The sequence below is a fragment of the Aedes aegypti genome, chromosome 1 (assembly GCF_002204515.2).
Source record: "Aedes aegypti strain LVP_AGWG chromosome 1, AaegL5.0 Primary Assembly, whole genome shotgun sequence".
In the NCBI taxonomy this organism is placed as follows: Eukaryota; Metazoa; Arthropoda; class Insecta; order Diptera; family Culicidae; genus Aedes; species Aedes aegypti.
In genome coordinates this window covers 52,859,893-52,876,980 of record NC_035107.1, presented here as the reverse complement: position 1 = coordinate 52,876,980, position 17,088 = coordinate 52,859,893, and the positions used below count along the sequence as shown (strand labels likewise).

The window sequence follows — 17,088 nt, the reverse complement described above, 5'->3', positions numbered from 1 at the left end:
TTTTAGTTAGTGGTTCACCAAAGGCGATCAGACGACCGGACAAACCCCAGACATGGATATTACCCGGTGGACCTATACTACCAATCGAAGGTAATATTCACCGAGTAACGCCTCGAAACACGGCTTGGATGATGCATTATAATAATGTTATTATTATTATATGATCCATGCAGGAGAGGCATGTCGAACCTCTCCCTCTCTGCACTTAACCGTTGCAGAAACTTCACTCCGTTAAGTCCGAGCGGCGACGTCGGACGAGGCAAATGTTAAAAGTGTTATAGCCCCCAATCGAGGGCCGTGGCCAAAGCGGCGGTCCCTTTCATCTTTGCTCAGATCTTTTCCGCTTCGGCTACTTCTGCTTTGCGTTCTTTATCTTTCCCCCTCTAACCCAAACCTTCCCCAACCACAAGCCTTGATGTGATGTGCCTTCCGGGAGCACTCACTGAACCATTTCATTTATGGTTTCCCTGACACTTTAGGGAGAAACTCCGATCGCTGATGCAGCGAAGCCAATATGCGCATGATCACGAACCACTCCACAGTGGGACGGATTGGGGTTTTAGGAGGAAAGATGGAACTCACGCCTTCAATTGTGATTTTACTTAAAAATGATGTTCTACAAAGTTGTTTCTATTATAAAAACAATTTTTTTGGTCGGAACGAAAATTAGGGTGGCCCTTTGTAAAAAAAGATAACCATCAAAACTTTTTTATTTTAAGGAATATTGAAATAGTTTGTTCTACAAAGTTGAAGATCGGAAAATTTTAAGCTGATTTGACAAAAAAAGTTTTTTCCTAGCTCAAAAATTGACCGTTTTAGAGCATTTTTCGCTATTGATGTAGGGTGGCCCTTCAAAAATTGGTTGTTGTGTTTTATTTTTATTATTTCAAGTTTCTCAGCAAAACTGTCTTCCCATCACTTTTCGAGCTAATTGAAACGCAAAAATAAAAGATATAGCTAATGGAAACAAATAGATACAAGAGTGTTTTCGTAATGAAAATTTAATTTACTCCCTTGGACATAAAGTATCATCGATACTAATACATAAGATACACGAATGCAAAATGACAAAAATGGCAAAGAAAGCTCTCAGTTAAAAACTGTGGAAGTGCTCTTAACAACAATAACCTGAGAAGTATGATCGCCAAAATAAAAGAATATTGATACAATTTTTTCTGATGAAAAGTTAAAGACTTCTTAATAACAAAAAAAAAAAAAAAAAACATTTTCTATATGTTGGTTTAGCTGGGAAAACAAGAAAAAAATGTGTTGACATGACGATAGCTTGAAAATGTGAATAAAAATCGTAGTATTCTTCGGTGGATCTGTTTGCTAACGATATGACTGGTTCATATGTTAACAACCGTTAATAACAGATTTTTAAAAGAACTCTCAAATTAACTATCTCTAAATTATAGCCTTAATTAGTCAAAACATCTAAACATGATCAAATAATGCATTTAGTTATTCTCCTTAATTTAGGCTTGAAAGTCAGCGTCATAATCAGGAATCGTACTTTAGTAATATACCGTTTCAGATACGATATATCTCCTACGGTGGACAAATTACTTGTAAACGGATTTGCAGCAATTAAACATTCGAAACTTCCAATCAGAATGTTTCCCAAAAAGCCTGACAAATCCCAAAACAGAAGTACTTGGATGTTTGGGAGGAGCCATGCCGGGAAATTCAACCGTGTGGTAAATTTAGAATTTATTTTCAAAAGACTTTTCTCCTTATTTTTATTGCTGAACTCTTTTGACGTTTGTTTTATATGAAAAATGTTTATAACTATCACCTACAAAATTGTACAGACCTCAAAACCTGCGTCTCAATCGGCTCTAAAGATGAAGGGAAGACAACTTTGCTGAGAAATCTAAAAAAACACACAAAAACCTATTTTTGAAGGGCCACCCTACATCAATAGCGAAAAATGCTCTAAAACGGTAAATTTTTGAGCTAGGAAAAAACTTTTTTTGTTAAATCAGCTTAAAATTTTCCGATCTTCAACTTTGTAGAACAAACTATTTCAATATTCCTTAAAATAAAAAAGTTTTGATGGTTATCTTTTTTTACAAAGGGCCACCCTAATTTTCGTTCCGACCAAAAAAATTGTTTTTATAATAGAAACAACTTTGTAGAACATTATTTTTACGTAAAATCACAATTGAAGGCGTGAGTTCCATCTTTCCTCCTAAAACCTCAATCCGTCCCACTGTGCACTCCGGCCAAGGTTGAAACGTAGGTACCGTAAAATGGGGTATTTTGATATTGTGATAATTCTTCTCTTATATCTAGATTTTCTGTGTTACGCAACAGAATCATTGTTATTTAGTAAAACATGTGTAAAAAAACAATAACTAGATTTTCTCCCAAAAAAAACTTCAAAGTTACCCCATTTTATGGTATCTATTCAAGAAAAGGGGGAGGAATGATTTATACCTGGTGATCATCGCACAGCAGGCATGCAGCTCTCGATCGATATACGGCATTCGAATTCGAATCTCGGTCGATAGAAATTAACACAGCTGTCACACAGAAAGTTCCATCTCATCTAAATTAAACCTCCATCTCATTCTCTTTCTGTCTCGTTCCTATTCCAGATTACATCGCTCCGGCCGGTGATCGATTCGGGATGCTCCAAGCAGGCCCTGTTCCTGTTCTGTTCGTCGCTGTTCCCGCTGTGTTCGGCCAATGCCCCACGGCCGGTGCAACCGTGCCGATCGCTGTGCGAGCAGGTTCGCAAGGACTGTTTCAGCGATGCCGTTTTCAGCAAACTGTGGCCCTCCTATCTGGACTGCCGGACGCTGCCCCAGCCGGAGAACCACGGGCTGTGCATGCAGGTGAGAATCGAACTCCTAAGAGATTTGCTTTGCGCAGATCAGAATGAAGAATGATCACCTAAATTTTGTAGCAATAAGTAACTATTGTAGCGTACGTGTTCAATGGGCTTAATCTTCTATCATACACGACTTTAAATAAGACGAATAGGGTCGATGTACCAATAGCCGCATAGCTAAGAACAAATATTCTTATAAAGTCGAAAAATAACGCTAGCGTCATACTTTTTACTTCATCTAAATAAATAAATAAAAGCTTTTTATCTTGGTTTTGTGGGAAAAATATGATAACTACGAAACCTCATATGTTTGTATTTATTATCGTCTGTGCCACTATAGGAATACATGTGCCTAGTAGCACTATTTCTAATTTCTGTTCCTATAGTAGCACTAGCATCACGGCGTTACAAAACTTTTATATTTTTCCTAGAAAGTGTGGATTTAAAGCTTTCGTTTGGTGTAAAAAAGTTCTTAATTCATTAATTATTTCGTATAACAAAAATAGTTTCTCTCAGTTGTGCTACTATAGGAGCAGTAGGTTTACTCTAGGCGCAAGGGAGCTCAAATTTTAAGCAAAACTAATTATGTCTATCATTTTTTGAACAAAATCTTGTCAAAAAAAAAAATTGAAAAGATTTATAATAAAAATTTTTTTGAAAAGATTCATAGCAAAAAATATTTTGAAAGGATTTATAGCAAAACGGCCGTAATAAGCCACTAGTACAATTATAGGGGACTGTCCACTAAGGGAACCCTACATTAAAAAACTGAAATCTTCGATTTGCTTTTAGTGAATTAAATCCTTTCGCTACACTGTAGGACGGAAAACCAGTCTTGTTTTTTTGGTGGTTTGAATAAGAATGAATATTTATTCTCTGTCATTAATTTCTACAGCTAGTCAAGGCTACTAAGATTAACCTAGCATACTGGGATCCTACATTCTTTCCCTTTTCTCAATATTGAAAACTTATGTTTAATGTGATTTTAAAATGTACAGTTCATAAACATCCAAGTATTCTGGTTTCCGTTTTATTCTGTTAGTTGAATAAGCTGATGGGACTACCGTGTCAATTGGTCGCTTACGACGCGTCTCTTGAAGGTTTTCTTCGTATTGACTTGATTTGGGTATTTCATCTAATGCATCTGGAATAGAATTTCATGCAAGTAAATGTCTTTCAATTAATACACTACAAAATGATGTTTGATACCGGATTGTTTAAATTTATCATTATGTTGTAAAAACAGAGTAAATGAATAAAAAGTTTCTTTGCGTAATTGCCGTGTCTGTTACAAATAACACCAGAATCCTTATTTCGCAAATGTAATCGAGAAGGAACACTTGTTGAACAACTTTATATTTTTTGTGAACTGAATGTTGGTGTCAGCTTATTCTTTTTAATCATGTTTATAATTAAAACTCCCATATCGATGTTTTAAATTTTCGCTCGTCGTTTCGTATTGGTATAATCTCTTCCTTTTTCTTCAGACGTTTTGTCATTATCCATGGTTTGGCTGATGTTTACTATCCTTTGATTTCCTGGAAATCTGTCGCAAATATCCCAGGTGAACATAAGCTCAGATGGGGAATAATTTGTAACTGCATATGGAGTAGCACGATAAGCATGTAGGAAGTCTTGTGAATCGGTTTTCCAGTCTTCTCTATGATTGCGCTAATTTATATTGTTTTAAGTAATGTGCGTGATTACACAATAACATCTTCAAGATATTTGAAGAATATGCATTAAGTAAAATCAGTATTTATAAGCTTCTTTCAACGGTTTACCTGGAAAATTGTTTGTGATAATCAAAAGATGTATTTCACTTATAACTTCGGTAAAATTAATAGGAATTAATGGAAAGGGCTGTTCCATTGTCCATCTGGAATTTCTATTCTAGAGACAAACATACATTCCGTGCATTTATGAACGAAATCATCTACCATTTGATCCATTCAGGTCCACCATACTTTGGTTCTATTTCTGTTTTTAGCATAACGCTTAATATCAAGCTTTATAAAAATTTTGTTTCCACCAATTCTCTTCAACATTTGATCGAGCGTTGGCAATGGATGCATTTGACGAATTACAGCTTTATTGGCATATCGGAGATCAGCAATTATTCGCACTTTACTCGAAGATTTGCGTTTTACGAGCATGGGTAAAACCCATTTGGATGCTTTGTTGACCTGTTCTAGAAAATCATGTTTTCCATATCTCTCCCTACACGCTTAAAATAAATCGTAGTATCCTGTAAATCGCCGAATTTGAACTGTAAAGAATAACAAGATTTTCCTGTGAAATCTACTATTTTACCGATAAAAGCCGTGAAATCAACTATTTTACCGGAAGAAATTCGCGAAACAAACAATTTTACTATAATTCTGTGAAATACTAACGAACAGTTCGGTAACAGCATTATTTTCACCGAACTTCTATGAAATCGTGTGGAAGCCGCTCTGGCAGGCAGCTTTTTTTTTTGTTTCAGTTTTTGCACACCACTAACAAGCAGTGAAAACTGGCTGAGTGGTAGCAAGTCTACTTTCTGATCGATAGGTCGGGAGTTCGATCCCGATCGAGCCATTTTCTGTGAAATTTCACTATAATCCGTATTTTTTTTAAGTGTGTATGTCGATGATTTCTTAAGTCCCTTCTGCCTACAATTTCTCTCTCCATGTCTCGATATCCTCCTTATCTCGATATATCCGTATCCCGATGTGTTCCTGTTAATTTTTCGTTCCCAAATTTCTCTCTTTATGTCGATATAACCAATATCAAAGGTTACTAGACCCAATTTTTGGAGTTCAAATCAAACAAGAAACGTGCAATGACGTCTGATTGTTTATTATTTTCTTGGTAACGGAGTGGTTTTCAATCTAGTATTCATTTATATTTTGTTCTTTGTCACTATCTCTCCCTCTCTCGATGGTCCCTTCGATATCGAGATGTGGAGAGGCGAATGTACTTCTGAAAGCTTCAATGAAGGATATCATGATATAAATAACATTGTTTGAGACTGCCTAGGATAAGAAACTAGCAGTTCCAAGTTGAGAGCAAGTCATCGAATACTTAAAGCACTATAGAACAGTTGTTAAGTACTTAAGCTTGTAGATCCTACTTTCTTTAGTTAAGTAGTTTTTCCTCGAAAAGCATTTTATTGTACAGTGAAAATTCTTTATTTGCAAAGTTTTTCCATTGTAATTCTTCAACATGGTGAAATCGAAAAGCAATATAATGCTATGCACAACTTCAAATGCAGTTTAATGTACTCCAGAGTCACGTTAAGGCGAAGTAGATCGTCACAGAAATATGTAGGCGTAATTGATGATTGATTCTAATTCATATCACGATTTCAAAGTAATGAATATCAGTTGGTTTTGTACTGACAAAGCTAAAAAAGTATCAACATAATATCAGCATGTAAGCATATATAGTTACACTTTTTAGAATCAATATTACTTATGAGTTCTGAGTTTCATTTCTTTGAATTTTCAAGCCATTTGCATGGGAAGGGAAATTTTAGGTTCATTTAAGTTTGAGAATATCTTGGCTCCAGGTATGCATGCGGTATAGTACTGAAAGTTGAGTGAAAATAACTTAGCCAGTAGGTATTTTTTCGCATAGATGCAAATGATGAGCACTAGTTATACAATTCCATGTTACAGCATTATCATATTATCATAATTTCCGCGGAAATATTACCAAATGAGCTGAAAATTGAAATGGCGCTTGCGTCAGATAATGGCAGTATAGATCCGTGCCGAACTACATCAAAACCACAGACGAAATTTAGATATAGTAGTCGAACTTAGAAAGGGTACTGCTTCTAGTACTACATTCGGTCCCTTGGTACTACTTCTCTACATTCTATATATTTCACGCACCTTGAGGTTCATTTCGTGTTGAATGGCACGATCTGTGCTCTTCATATCGATATCGACTCATGGAACCATACCAAAATAGTAGTTTACGGAACAAGTTGCAGAAAGATGATTTTTACAGCACGAGTCGTAAATTTATCCTACGAGGCTTGCCGAGTAGGATAATTACGACAAGTGCTGTAAAAATCGAGTTCTGCAACGAGTTATGTACAACATTTTTTGTAATTTCGTAGAAAACCACTTGAGGGTACCAGAAATTATATAGGATTGCATTCACCATCATTTTACAATTTCTGAGAAATTGTTGTGTTATGATTCATAACGCAACTCCAAACAGTTGCGTAATGAGAAAGCATTGCGTAATGAATCATTACAGCACTGGTTTCAGTTAGGTAATGAATATTCCCGCACTGCATGCATCAGTGCAGGAAAGTTGGACGTTTCATGACAGATTGGCATGATGAAAAACAGCCTATTACGATGAGAAATTGCAAAAACAAAATTTCATGGTTACTAGATGGTCTAAACGAACACCTTTGTATAGCATTTCTGTTCGATGACTCGATATCTCCATGAGTCGATAGGCCCTTTCAAATATCAATTAATAGTGATTTGACTGTTTTTTAATACTGATTGTTCCATCGCGGAATATTGAACTAGCACAGTCCAGGCCTACTTGATTACTTCGTTCCATGGATTGAAACGATTTTGAGCGCGTTCCAATTTATCGTAGCCGCTATGGCTGCTGCTCAGTGACTTTGCAAACTCGAATCTCCCGAACATCTGAAAGCCCCCCGAGAGACCAACCTCGTTTTATCTCGCAAAACTAATTACGATTTTCGAGAAGTAATTAATTTTGGGCTTTTCGTCTTCCCGCAAGTCACAGTTATTCGGATGGAGAAGATCGAGCGAAGCATTCCCTTCTCCATCCACCCTTTTGCTGCTCTGTTCTGGAGAAGCTTCTCCAAAAGGGAGCCCAGCTTTTATCTCATACATACGAAAGACAGACGCGGTTGCGCGGTGACCTGGCGGCAATTATCGTTTGTTTGATGGCATGCGGTGCGGTCCGATTCAAAACCATGGACAATGACGGGACCCAACCGTCCCGGTTCGTGTGTCATGTGATCGAGTCTATGGCGTTTCGAGAAGAAGCACATATTCATTTAATCGGACCCCGGATCGAAGTAAGATAAACTGCGGCATAAAATTGCTTTATCAAAAAAGTGCTTTTAAGAGGTTTTTCTTCGTTTGTCTTATTTTTGGTTACTCTGCACTCATATGATATCACTCGATCGAGTACCCCTTAATACCCCTTTGATAATGCGGGTAACTTTGATAGTTCGGGATAGTGAAGATGTCTGGGTTCGATTCCCGATCGGTCCAGGATCTTTTCGTAATGGAAATTTCCTTGACTTCCCTGGGCATAGAGTATCATCGTACCTGCCACACGATATACGAATGCGAAAAAGGCAACTATGATAAGGAAAGCTCTCAGTTAATAACTGTGCAAGTAGTCATAGAACACTGAGCTGAGAAGCAGGCTCTGTCCCAGTGAGGACGTAATGCCGAGAAAAAAAAAAGAGGATGGCAATCGCGCGCACCCATTGCACCTCATTTTCTTTCATCTTTCACGCGCGGGCATTAATTTGAGCGCCAGCCTCAGCTGGCGGAGAAAGACACAAAAGAGGGGAATATATTTTTGATAACTATTTTTTAAAGTGATACAGACCTAATAATTAGAAGCCCGATACGAATGGGATTGGTGCGCTTCGATCCATGGCTTCCTCCTACGATCACTTCGATTCGATGCTTGGACGCTTGAAGACGAAGTGGTGCCCGCCTGAAACAGAAATTAAGTAAAATCTCTCGGATGCGAATATTCCGAATTACAGTTTTTAGTGTGGGGCTTAATTATAATGCACGGACTTCGGGCAAAGCAGGCTGCTTCGGCGTTCGAGAGTTGGCCGTTGAGGCGTGCATTGCTTCTGATTCGCCTAGCTAGAAGAGAGTTTGGACGGCTCCCAAAATTTGTACTGCGCAAATTCTGTGAGTCTAGCTAGCAGCATGCTCTAGAATCATCGCCGCCTTTTCCAGGAAGTCGAACCTTCAGCAGGCTTGATCGCATTAATATCCACTATCTTTTCGCTTTTGGAGCCGGCCGAAAACCGATAATAAGTAGTTGCGAGATGCTGTGGGCGATTGAGGTTTGCCTTTTCCTTGTTCACGTTTTGTTGGATTTTTGTTTTGAGTTGAACTTTTGTTTTCAAGTCTTTTAAACTCTGAATTTACGCACAATCATTAAAATTTGAATAAATTGGCGCCCAACCAAAACGGGATTTTTTAATTTTTCACAAGTTGTCAAATTTATTTGCTACATAGTAGTTCAACGTCAACTTTTTTTGTTCAGAACTCTATCTCTTCGACATAATATTTTATGGAAAAGTGAACAACCTCTGCTCATGTGAAATCCGTTCAGCTACAACTTTGCTTAAGACCATATTTTGATAGGACCTCAGGATAAATTGCTATTCTCAATCATAAACTAGGTTTGCATTTTGCATGCTTAACCAACAACTTGGCAGGCAACAGTGGTGCTCCTAGCGGGTAGAGCAGATCATAGTAATCCAGGTTACTATGTTCTACAGCAAAACAGCAGCGTTGCTCTGAAAGTAATTGAATGATCATCTCAGCATGATTTAAACTTTGTTATCATTAATAACAAATTATCCTTACGTTCCACCTAAATGTGGTCTTCGGAAAAGTTGTAGCTGGGAAGATTTCACATGAGTAGAGTTTGTTCACTTTTCCATAAATCATTATTACGAGTAGGGTAACCAATATATTTTGGACCCCTTGGCCATTTTCCTGCCAATTTCCCAGTTTAAATCGAAAGACCAACTCAATTTGCATGCCATTTGGAAAGAAAGGACTATTCCGCACTTGCATCAACCGTTTGTACAAAGAAAATGGGTTTATTTTATCTGAAATTAATTTAATTTAATCGGTGCATTCATGCAACCGTTACAACTAGAGTGTCCATCCCGGGACATTCCGGGACAAGAAATCCCGGGATTTGACAAATTTCGGGATTTCCTGTTTCCCGGGATTTAATTCCTGACATCCCGGGAATCCCGGGATTCCCGAAATGTACGTAGAATTTGATGAAAACCACTAAATTTCAATGAAAAACAATGACATTTTTCCTCCCTATCAACCTTATTTGATAAAGTAGTAAAGCATAGTGGAAAAGAGAATAAACGAATAATTTACCAACTGGTCAGTGTTCAGACAGATCGGATTTGACTTGGTGTTTTTCTCAATTTTACTGAACAAAAAGTGATTTCTCGTTAGTGCAGCTGAAAGATCATTAGAAGATATAGTGAAAACTGATATCAATTCAATTTTGACCAAAATGTAGATGGGACTGACTTGCGATTCATGGCAGTAAACTTCAGTCAATAATTTTCAGTAATTAACTTTTAGCATGATCTACAATACCTTCAATGATCTTTAATCGTTTTTTTTGTTACAAAGTTCTTATGACTTTTCAAATATTTCAAGCAAATTGCTTTAAAATTGTTACTTAAGTTTTTATCATACTTCCATTCAAATGTGTTATAGAGAATTTGAAAAAAATCATAGCATGCCCGTAATTAGTCAAGCTGAGTTTTGATTTTTTTTAGGTTACTTTATTTAGAAAGTCATATCTGAAATGTGATTTGCTATAATTAACATATTATTTTGAAATGTCACATAATCTGTTTCATTTCAAATATTGTATTGTTAAATTTGTACTTCCATTTCAACCGAAATGCTAGTTTTATTGAAAATTTGATAAATCCCGGCATCCCGGGATTTCCCGGGACGAGCATAGATTTTTGTCCCGAATCCCAGGACGAGCAAAATAGCCAGGAAATAGACACTCTAGTTACAACACGTTACGAACAGAAATAGAAGCCGTCCGAAATTTTTAAAATGTAAATAAAAACTTTTTTCAAATTTCTGGACAAAAAGCGTAGAATTTGTTCGGTTTTCCATTGTCGATCGATTGATTAGACTATGGGCAAGCATCAGGCCCGGATTTGGGGGGGTGCCGAGGGGGCAAATGCCCCGGGCCCCCCGATTAAGGGGCCCCCCGAGGAACCAAAATTGAGAACAAAAAACATTTTGAAATATCTTTCAATATATTTTCTTTAGACATTTGAACATAAAACTAAAACGTTTCGGTCAACTTTCCAATATTAAAGTAAATTATTTTTCCTCGCCTAATATCTGAATCTCACAGTATGATTTGATCAGTAAATATATTACAAGAAAATATGAATGTTTAGCTAAAATCTTCAAAATTATTCTCTAATTAGTTTTAAAAAAAATATTGGAATTTAAAATGCGCTCAACGTTTTTGCATGATCTTAAAAAAATACGTCTAAACCTGTAAATCACTGTTCAGTTCAAAGAGTTTATTGGATTCGTATCAGAACTTTAAAATTTAAACATGTTTGCAATTCTATCAGAAACTCGAAGTGTAAGACAAATTCTGTTGTGACGCAGTAGTCTGTATTTTTAAATATCTATTCTATTTTGTATGCCATAGTTGATGAAGTTTTCTTTGAATTCAGTATAAGCTTAGCTTTGCTTCAGTAATGGCTTAGCTTTGAATATAATTCATAGAAACATACATACGATGTTCATACAAAATGTTAAAGTTTAGGGAACTGCATAACAGCTTCTAACGAATCGACTGACCTGAAATTTGAATTACATCTCATAAATAACTTTCAATTTGATTCGTGGGAAATTGATCAAATTCAATTCAAGAGTTTAGAAAATATTTAAATGGATACTATTTTGAAAAAAAAAATGTCAGAAAATTTAAATTGAATGTTTTTGATTTGATTTGATTTGATATATAGAAGTAGGCATGCTTTGCTTTTTTTAGATGAAATGCAAAACTTAGCAGAAGATTATACTTAATCAATTTATTGTTTCCAAAATATCAGAGTTTCAAAATATGGAAATTTTTTGGCAAAATGTTTAAAAACTTAAAAACTTAGAAGCTTTTGCATATAATTTGATGATTTATTCACAGATTTAATTTGAAGTTATTTCTAATATGTCAGCCTAAAGTACACCATTTATTCTTGCCAGTACTGAAATTACTCGTTTTTTCCCAACTGGAGACAGACTTTTTTTTAGTATTTCGTTTATTTGAGGCTCAACCGCGTTTAACGCTTTACGGAGCCGAAATTCATTCTTAGTGTATACAATTAATTGAATTTGCAGTATAAAATAACATGGGATGGAGCCACGGTACTTGTGGCAAATCGAGGTTAGTGGTCACAATTTTTGAAGAAAGAACATGGTAGGGATTGGGATCCAGATTCACTGCTGCTCATCCGGGAGGTATATCGTAGTAGCTCGAGTTTCGTTTAATGGCGTTGGTACCGGAGGCAAATTGGAAACTTGGAGTATAACGGCTTTGTAGATTTTTAGCAATTTTTCACTCTATACAAATTATATAGGAGCCGAAAAACGAGCCAGTCTTCTACGAATTGTTATATTGAACGGAAAAATCACCTAAAACACTATTGGAAAACTTGAAAACAGTTGAATTTTTTAATGTGTATAGCTCACAACCCACTTTTCATTTCGGCCCCTCATATTTTTAGACCGACCAACTCGTTCAAAACTCAAATTCAAAACGTTGGTTTGTGGAATTCCAAAACGTGCTGAATTTTGTATAAAAGGGCCCCCTTTATGATATCTGAACCGGGCCCCCCGAAGGCGAAATCCGGCACTGGCAAGCATATTATACATCCAGTGTCATGGACTTTGTCGCCAAACGATAAAAAAAATGCCGGGGGTCCAAAACATATAGTTTGAGGGTCCAAAATGCATTGGTGTGTCCAAAATAATGAAAAACAGTGCTTCACAATTCAGTTATTTTCGACGTTTTTTGGATCCTACATGACCGTTTGGGCATTTTTATTCCGTAGAGGAAGTTTTTCTCTACATTTTGACATTTTCTTTGATTTGGTTACGCTGTGTAATGAATTAATTGGGACACAAAACTAAAATAACTTCCTTAGGGGGTCCAAAATACGACCGTTACCCTAGTTAGCGGACTGAACACAACAGGTTGGTCTTTTCCATAGTAATTTCCATAGAAACTTCAAATGGCCTGTGCACAACCAAATTTCTTCCAAATCACTTCAAATTTTCGGAGAATGATTTTTATCATGATTAAGCAAAGGGGAGCAATAGCTTCAAAATTTACATCAGTCTAGTGCTCATGTAAGGGTTAACTCACAAATTTCATAACGAAAAAATGACCATTTTTAACAACCAACCCCCCCTTGTAACGCATTTTGTATGACTGATTTTCAATTTGTGTATTAACTGTAACGTCTTACGGACACCCACCCAGCCCCTTCAGCGTTATGAAATTTGTGAATAGGCCCTAACCACTAAGCACTATTATAAGCGGGCGGTATATGAGCCGCTGAAAAGCTTTTCAGTGCAAACTAGCTTCATAAAACGTTGTTCAATGTAGACACTGTAATATCCCAGCCCTGAAAGTAGTCGTATATGGGTATATAATGCCATGTTATAGTGCTTTTAAGACCTGCGCTTGTAAGCCGTATGTATGCAATGACTGTCAATGCTTATAAACGGCTTAGAGTCATGACGTTTATGTCAAAATTTTACCAAGGCAAATCCATTATGACAAAGGCAAACATTTCTCCCGGCCATGAATGATACTGTTGAAACCCTAGAACAAATGTGATGCTTTCTGCCCCGCGAAATATGTCAAGGATTGCGTGATATGACCAGTGGACAAACTGATGCATCGCTTCTGATTATTATTATTTTGTGACATGGGAATGGCCTATTCCGAACTAATGCATGAAAACAAAAAGGAAGCTAATACTAAACTGCCCATAACTGCATTTTTGTATCATTCGACAAAAGTAGGCATTGAGTAAATGGAATACCAAGTGTGCATTTCATGGCAGTATGGAAAGAATCTAAATTTTCAAAAAATTATCAAGAACTCAAAAGTGCTTGTTCGAAGCTGAAATTTTGTACAGCCAATTTTACATATTGAGTGAATAGTCAGAAAATAATTCTGATAGAAATTTAATCAATTACGAGACACATATATAATCTCTATGTGACTGTTATGCGGTTACCGTTACCAATGTGACAAAAAAACTCGGTATTTTTTATTGAATTTTCTAGAACAATCTCACAGATTTCAGTACGTGCATTGAAAGTGTTTATCATTTGATGACTCTCCAAGGTATTAACTCAAAATTGACAAAAATGTCGAATGTGACAAATATGCAGTTATGGGCAGATTCTGTTAATCACAGAATACTTCCAGATATCGCTCTGTAATTCTTTCAAAAAAAATATCATTGCCCTTCCGATATTACTTCAGAGATTCTTCCATTCCCTTTGTGATTCTTCTGGGTATTTTTTTGGAATTATTGCTGGAATCCTTCTGTGGTTTTTACGTGTATGTCCCTAAGGAGTACTTTTGAAATCCTGGAAAATAAAAAAAATCTAGGATTCTAGATAGATTTCCGGAAGCATACCAGGTCAGAGGTTTTCCTTAGCTGAGCGGTTAGAGTCCGCGGCAAAGCAAAGCCATGCTGAAGGTGTCTGGGGTTCGATTCCCGGTCGGTCCAGGATCTTTTCGTAATGGAAATTTCCTTGCCTTCCCTGGGCATAGAGTATCATCGTACCTGTCACACGATATACGAATGCGAAAAAGGCAACTATGATAAGGAAAGTTCTCAGTTAATAACTGTAGAAGTGCTCATAAGAACACTAAGCTGAGAAGCCGGCGTCTGTGGGGACGTTAATGCGTTAAGAAGAAGAACCAGGTCGATTTGCTTAAGAATTACTGAAAGTTTTTCAAGGGGATTTCTAAAGGATTTCAAGTATTCTCCTTAAAATCTGTAAGAATCCCATATCCAAAGGAATCCCAGAAGTTATTTCACAAGAATTCCTGAAGGGTTTTCAGGCAATTCACAGACATCCAAACGAATTCATGAATATTTTTCAGAACAATTCCAGAGCGATGTCCAGAGGAATTCCGGAAAGATTTAAAGAAGAATTTCAAAAGGGATTTCCGAAACTATTTAAGAGTAATTTTCAGAAGATTCTCAGAAAGATTTCCGAAAGAATCTCAGAGGTATTTTTATAGAGTCCTAGAGGGCTGTCCGAAAGTTTCTTAAGGAATTTCCATTTGAATTCAAGAGGGGTTTTTAGAAGATTTCACCAAGGATTTTAGAAAATTTCCAAGGAAATTAACTGATAAATTACAAAAAAACAAGAACATTTCCCGAAGAGTCACAGAGAGATTGTATCAGAATATCAGAACTCCAGACGGATACTCAAAATTTTCCTAGAAAGATTTCTGAAAAAAAAACTAGAGGAGGATTACATTAGAATTGAAGAAGGATTTCTATAAAAGGGTCAGGAGGATTCCAAACAATTTCTGAAATTTTCGGAAGAGGTTCTGAAAAAAATCTTGTAAAATTTCGGATGGATTTCCATAACAAAAGGCTGTAAAATGTATCCCCGAGAGATATTTGGAAATATTTCAACAGGATTTCCGGAAGTAGGGGAAGACGGGGTAAGACCGCCCGCCTAAGCAATTTAATTCATATGTCAAAATCAAGAATCAATAAATCCTTTTTTCCTTTTACCTTGAAACACCCATATTTTGGAAAAAAAATATGCCTATTTGGCTTGTATTTTTCACAAAATTGATTTAATTTTACTTGAACGGTAATGTACAACATAGTTACAACGTTTAAAATGATTTACACAATTATTTGGTATAAATTAGGGGTGGCGGTCTCACCCCGTTGACAGTGGTCGGTTTTACCCCGCATGCGCAATTTTTACAACAATGGCCTTATTTCAAAGCTTAATATTTACAATTCATATCTCACTTCGCTGAAGCATATTTCATATTTCTGTTAAAGCATGGACGGGTAATTTGTTGTGTTTTTCCAAAAAAATCCCTTCCGAAATCCTTAAGTGAGCATCTGTTAAATTTAGATCAAATTCAATATCGACGAGCAGAAACTTTGTTTTTGACATTTGTTATGAAAAATTTGATGTAACTATCACACTTAATGCTCCGGAATGTCAAAAATCTTGTGTTTATGGAAAGTGCTTGCTTAACTTTTGAGAAAATTGCCATTTTCATGCCAAACTGAAGGTGGTCCGTCTTACCCGGCGGGCGCTCTTACCCCGTCTTCCCCTATTCCATAGAGATTTCCCAAAAAATCCCAAGAATTTTAGTCTGACAGTGTAGGAATAGATTTTTTTAACTCTAGTTTGAGACGGATTTCCGGGAGAATCCCAAAAGAATCGGAATAATCCTGAGAGAATCTAAGAAGGATGTCAAAAAAAAAGTCCCAGGGACATTCACGAATTGGATTACTGATGGATTTCTGGAAATCATTTCAAAGGGATGATTATAGTAGTTTCGGATAAATTTCCGAACTTCTGGAAAAATCTTCAAAAAATATTCTGAAGAATCCCGGATCTCTTTGAAGAATTCCATCCCTCTTGAAAGCAATCTTATAAACATTTTCGGCAGAGTTCCAGAGATATTTTACGAAAGAAACCAGCATTTCCTGATAAGTGATTTAATTTATAATCTTAAATAAACTTCCGGAAGGATCTCAGAATAAATGAAAGGAGAATAGAAAATAGTCGTTAAGGTATAAACTTTAGTTATTCGGTGACTTTTTTTCTTAGTGTTCAATCACAATTGTAATTTTTACCGTGTACGCGCTCGAGAAATGGACCATGGTGCTACATCCGCGCTACATTTAATGAATCCTATGTGACATCCTATGTCGGCACTATCCATCAAATTCACTCATCAAAACCTGACCTGAGCCAAGACTCGCGAAGACCTGAGGGGTGCGTTCTCGAACATTTTGATCATTCAATTTGATCACTATATTTTCCACCAGTGCTACCCGTTGTTTGTTTGCTTATCTCGCAGGAAACCATTTTTAAAGATAACACTTAAAATACTTTACACAAACCTGGTGCAGTTTGAAGTTGACAATAAGTTCAATAAATCGATTGTATCGGATGGATTCTAACCGAATCTTAGTAAGAAATATATTTTACAAAAAACAAAAAATATACGCATAAGTAAGATCAAGTATAACGTTTCTTCAACAGTTGGAAGTTTTTTGTGTTACATAAAATGTATAACCTATTTTAGCGGAACGAAAAGATGATCGCGCACTCCCAGTCAAATTTTATTATTTTCTTTGAAAAATATCTGATGTTCAAAAAAAAATCCTAATTCCTGATAAACTCACGTTA

At 36.4% G+C, this 17,088-nt stretch overlaps 1 protein-coding gene across 1 annotated transcript in view; it reads left to right on the top strand.

The window, feature by feature from the left end:
* The window catches only part of LOC5568405 (frizzled-3), a 72,735-nt gene that overhangs the window by 52,931 nt on the left and 2,716 nt on the right, over positions 1-17,088 (top strand). Inside the window, exon 2 of the mRNA XM_021850267.1 lies at positions 2,604-2,843. Coding sequence (XP_021705959.1) covers positions 2,604-2,843 — 240 coding nt within the window. The remainder of the gene's footprint in view (positions 1-2,603; positions 2,844-17,088) is intronic.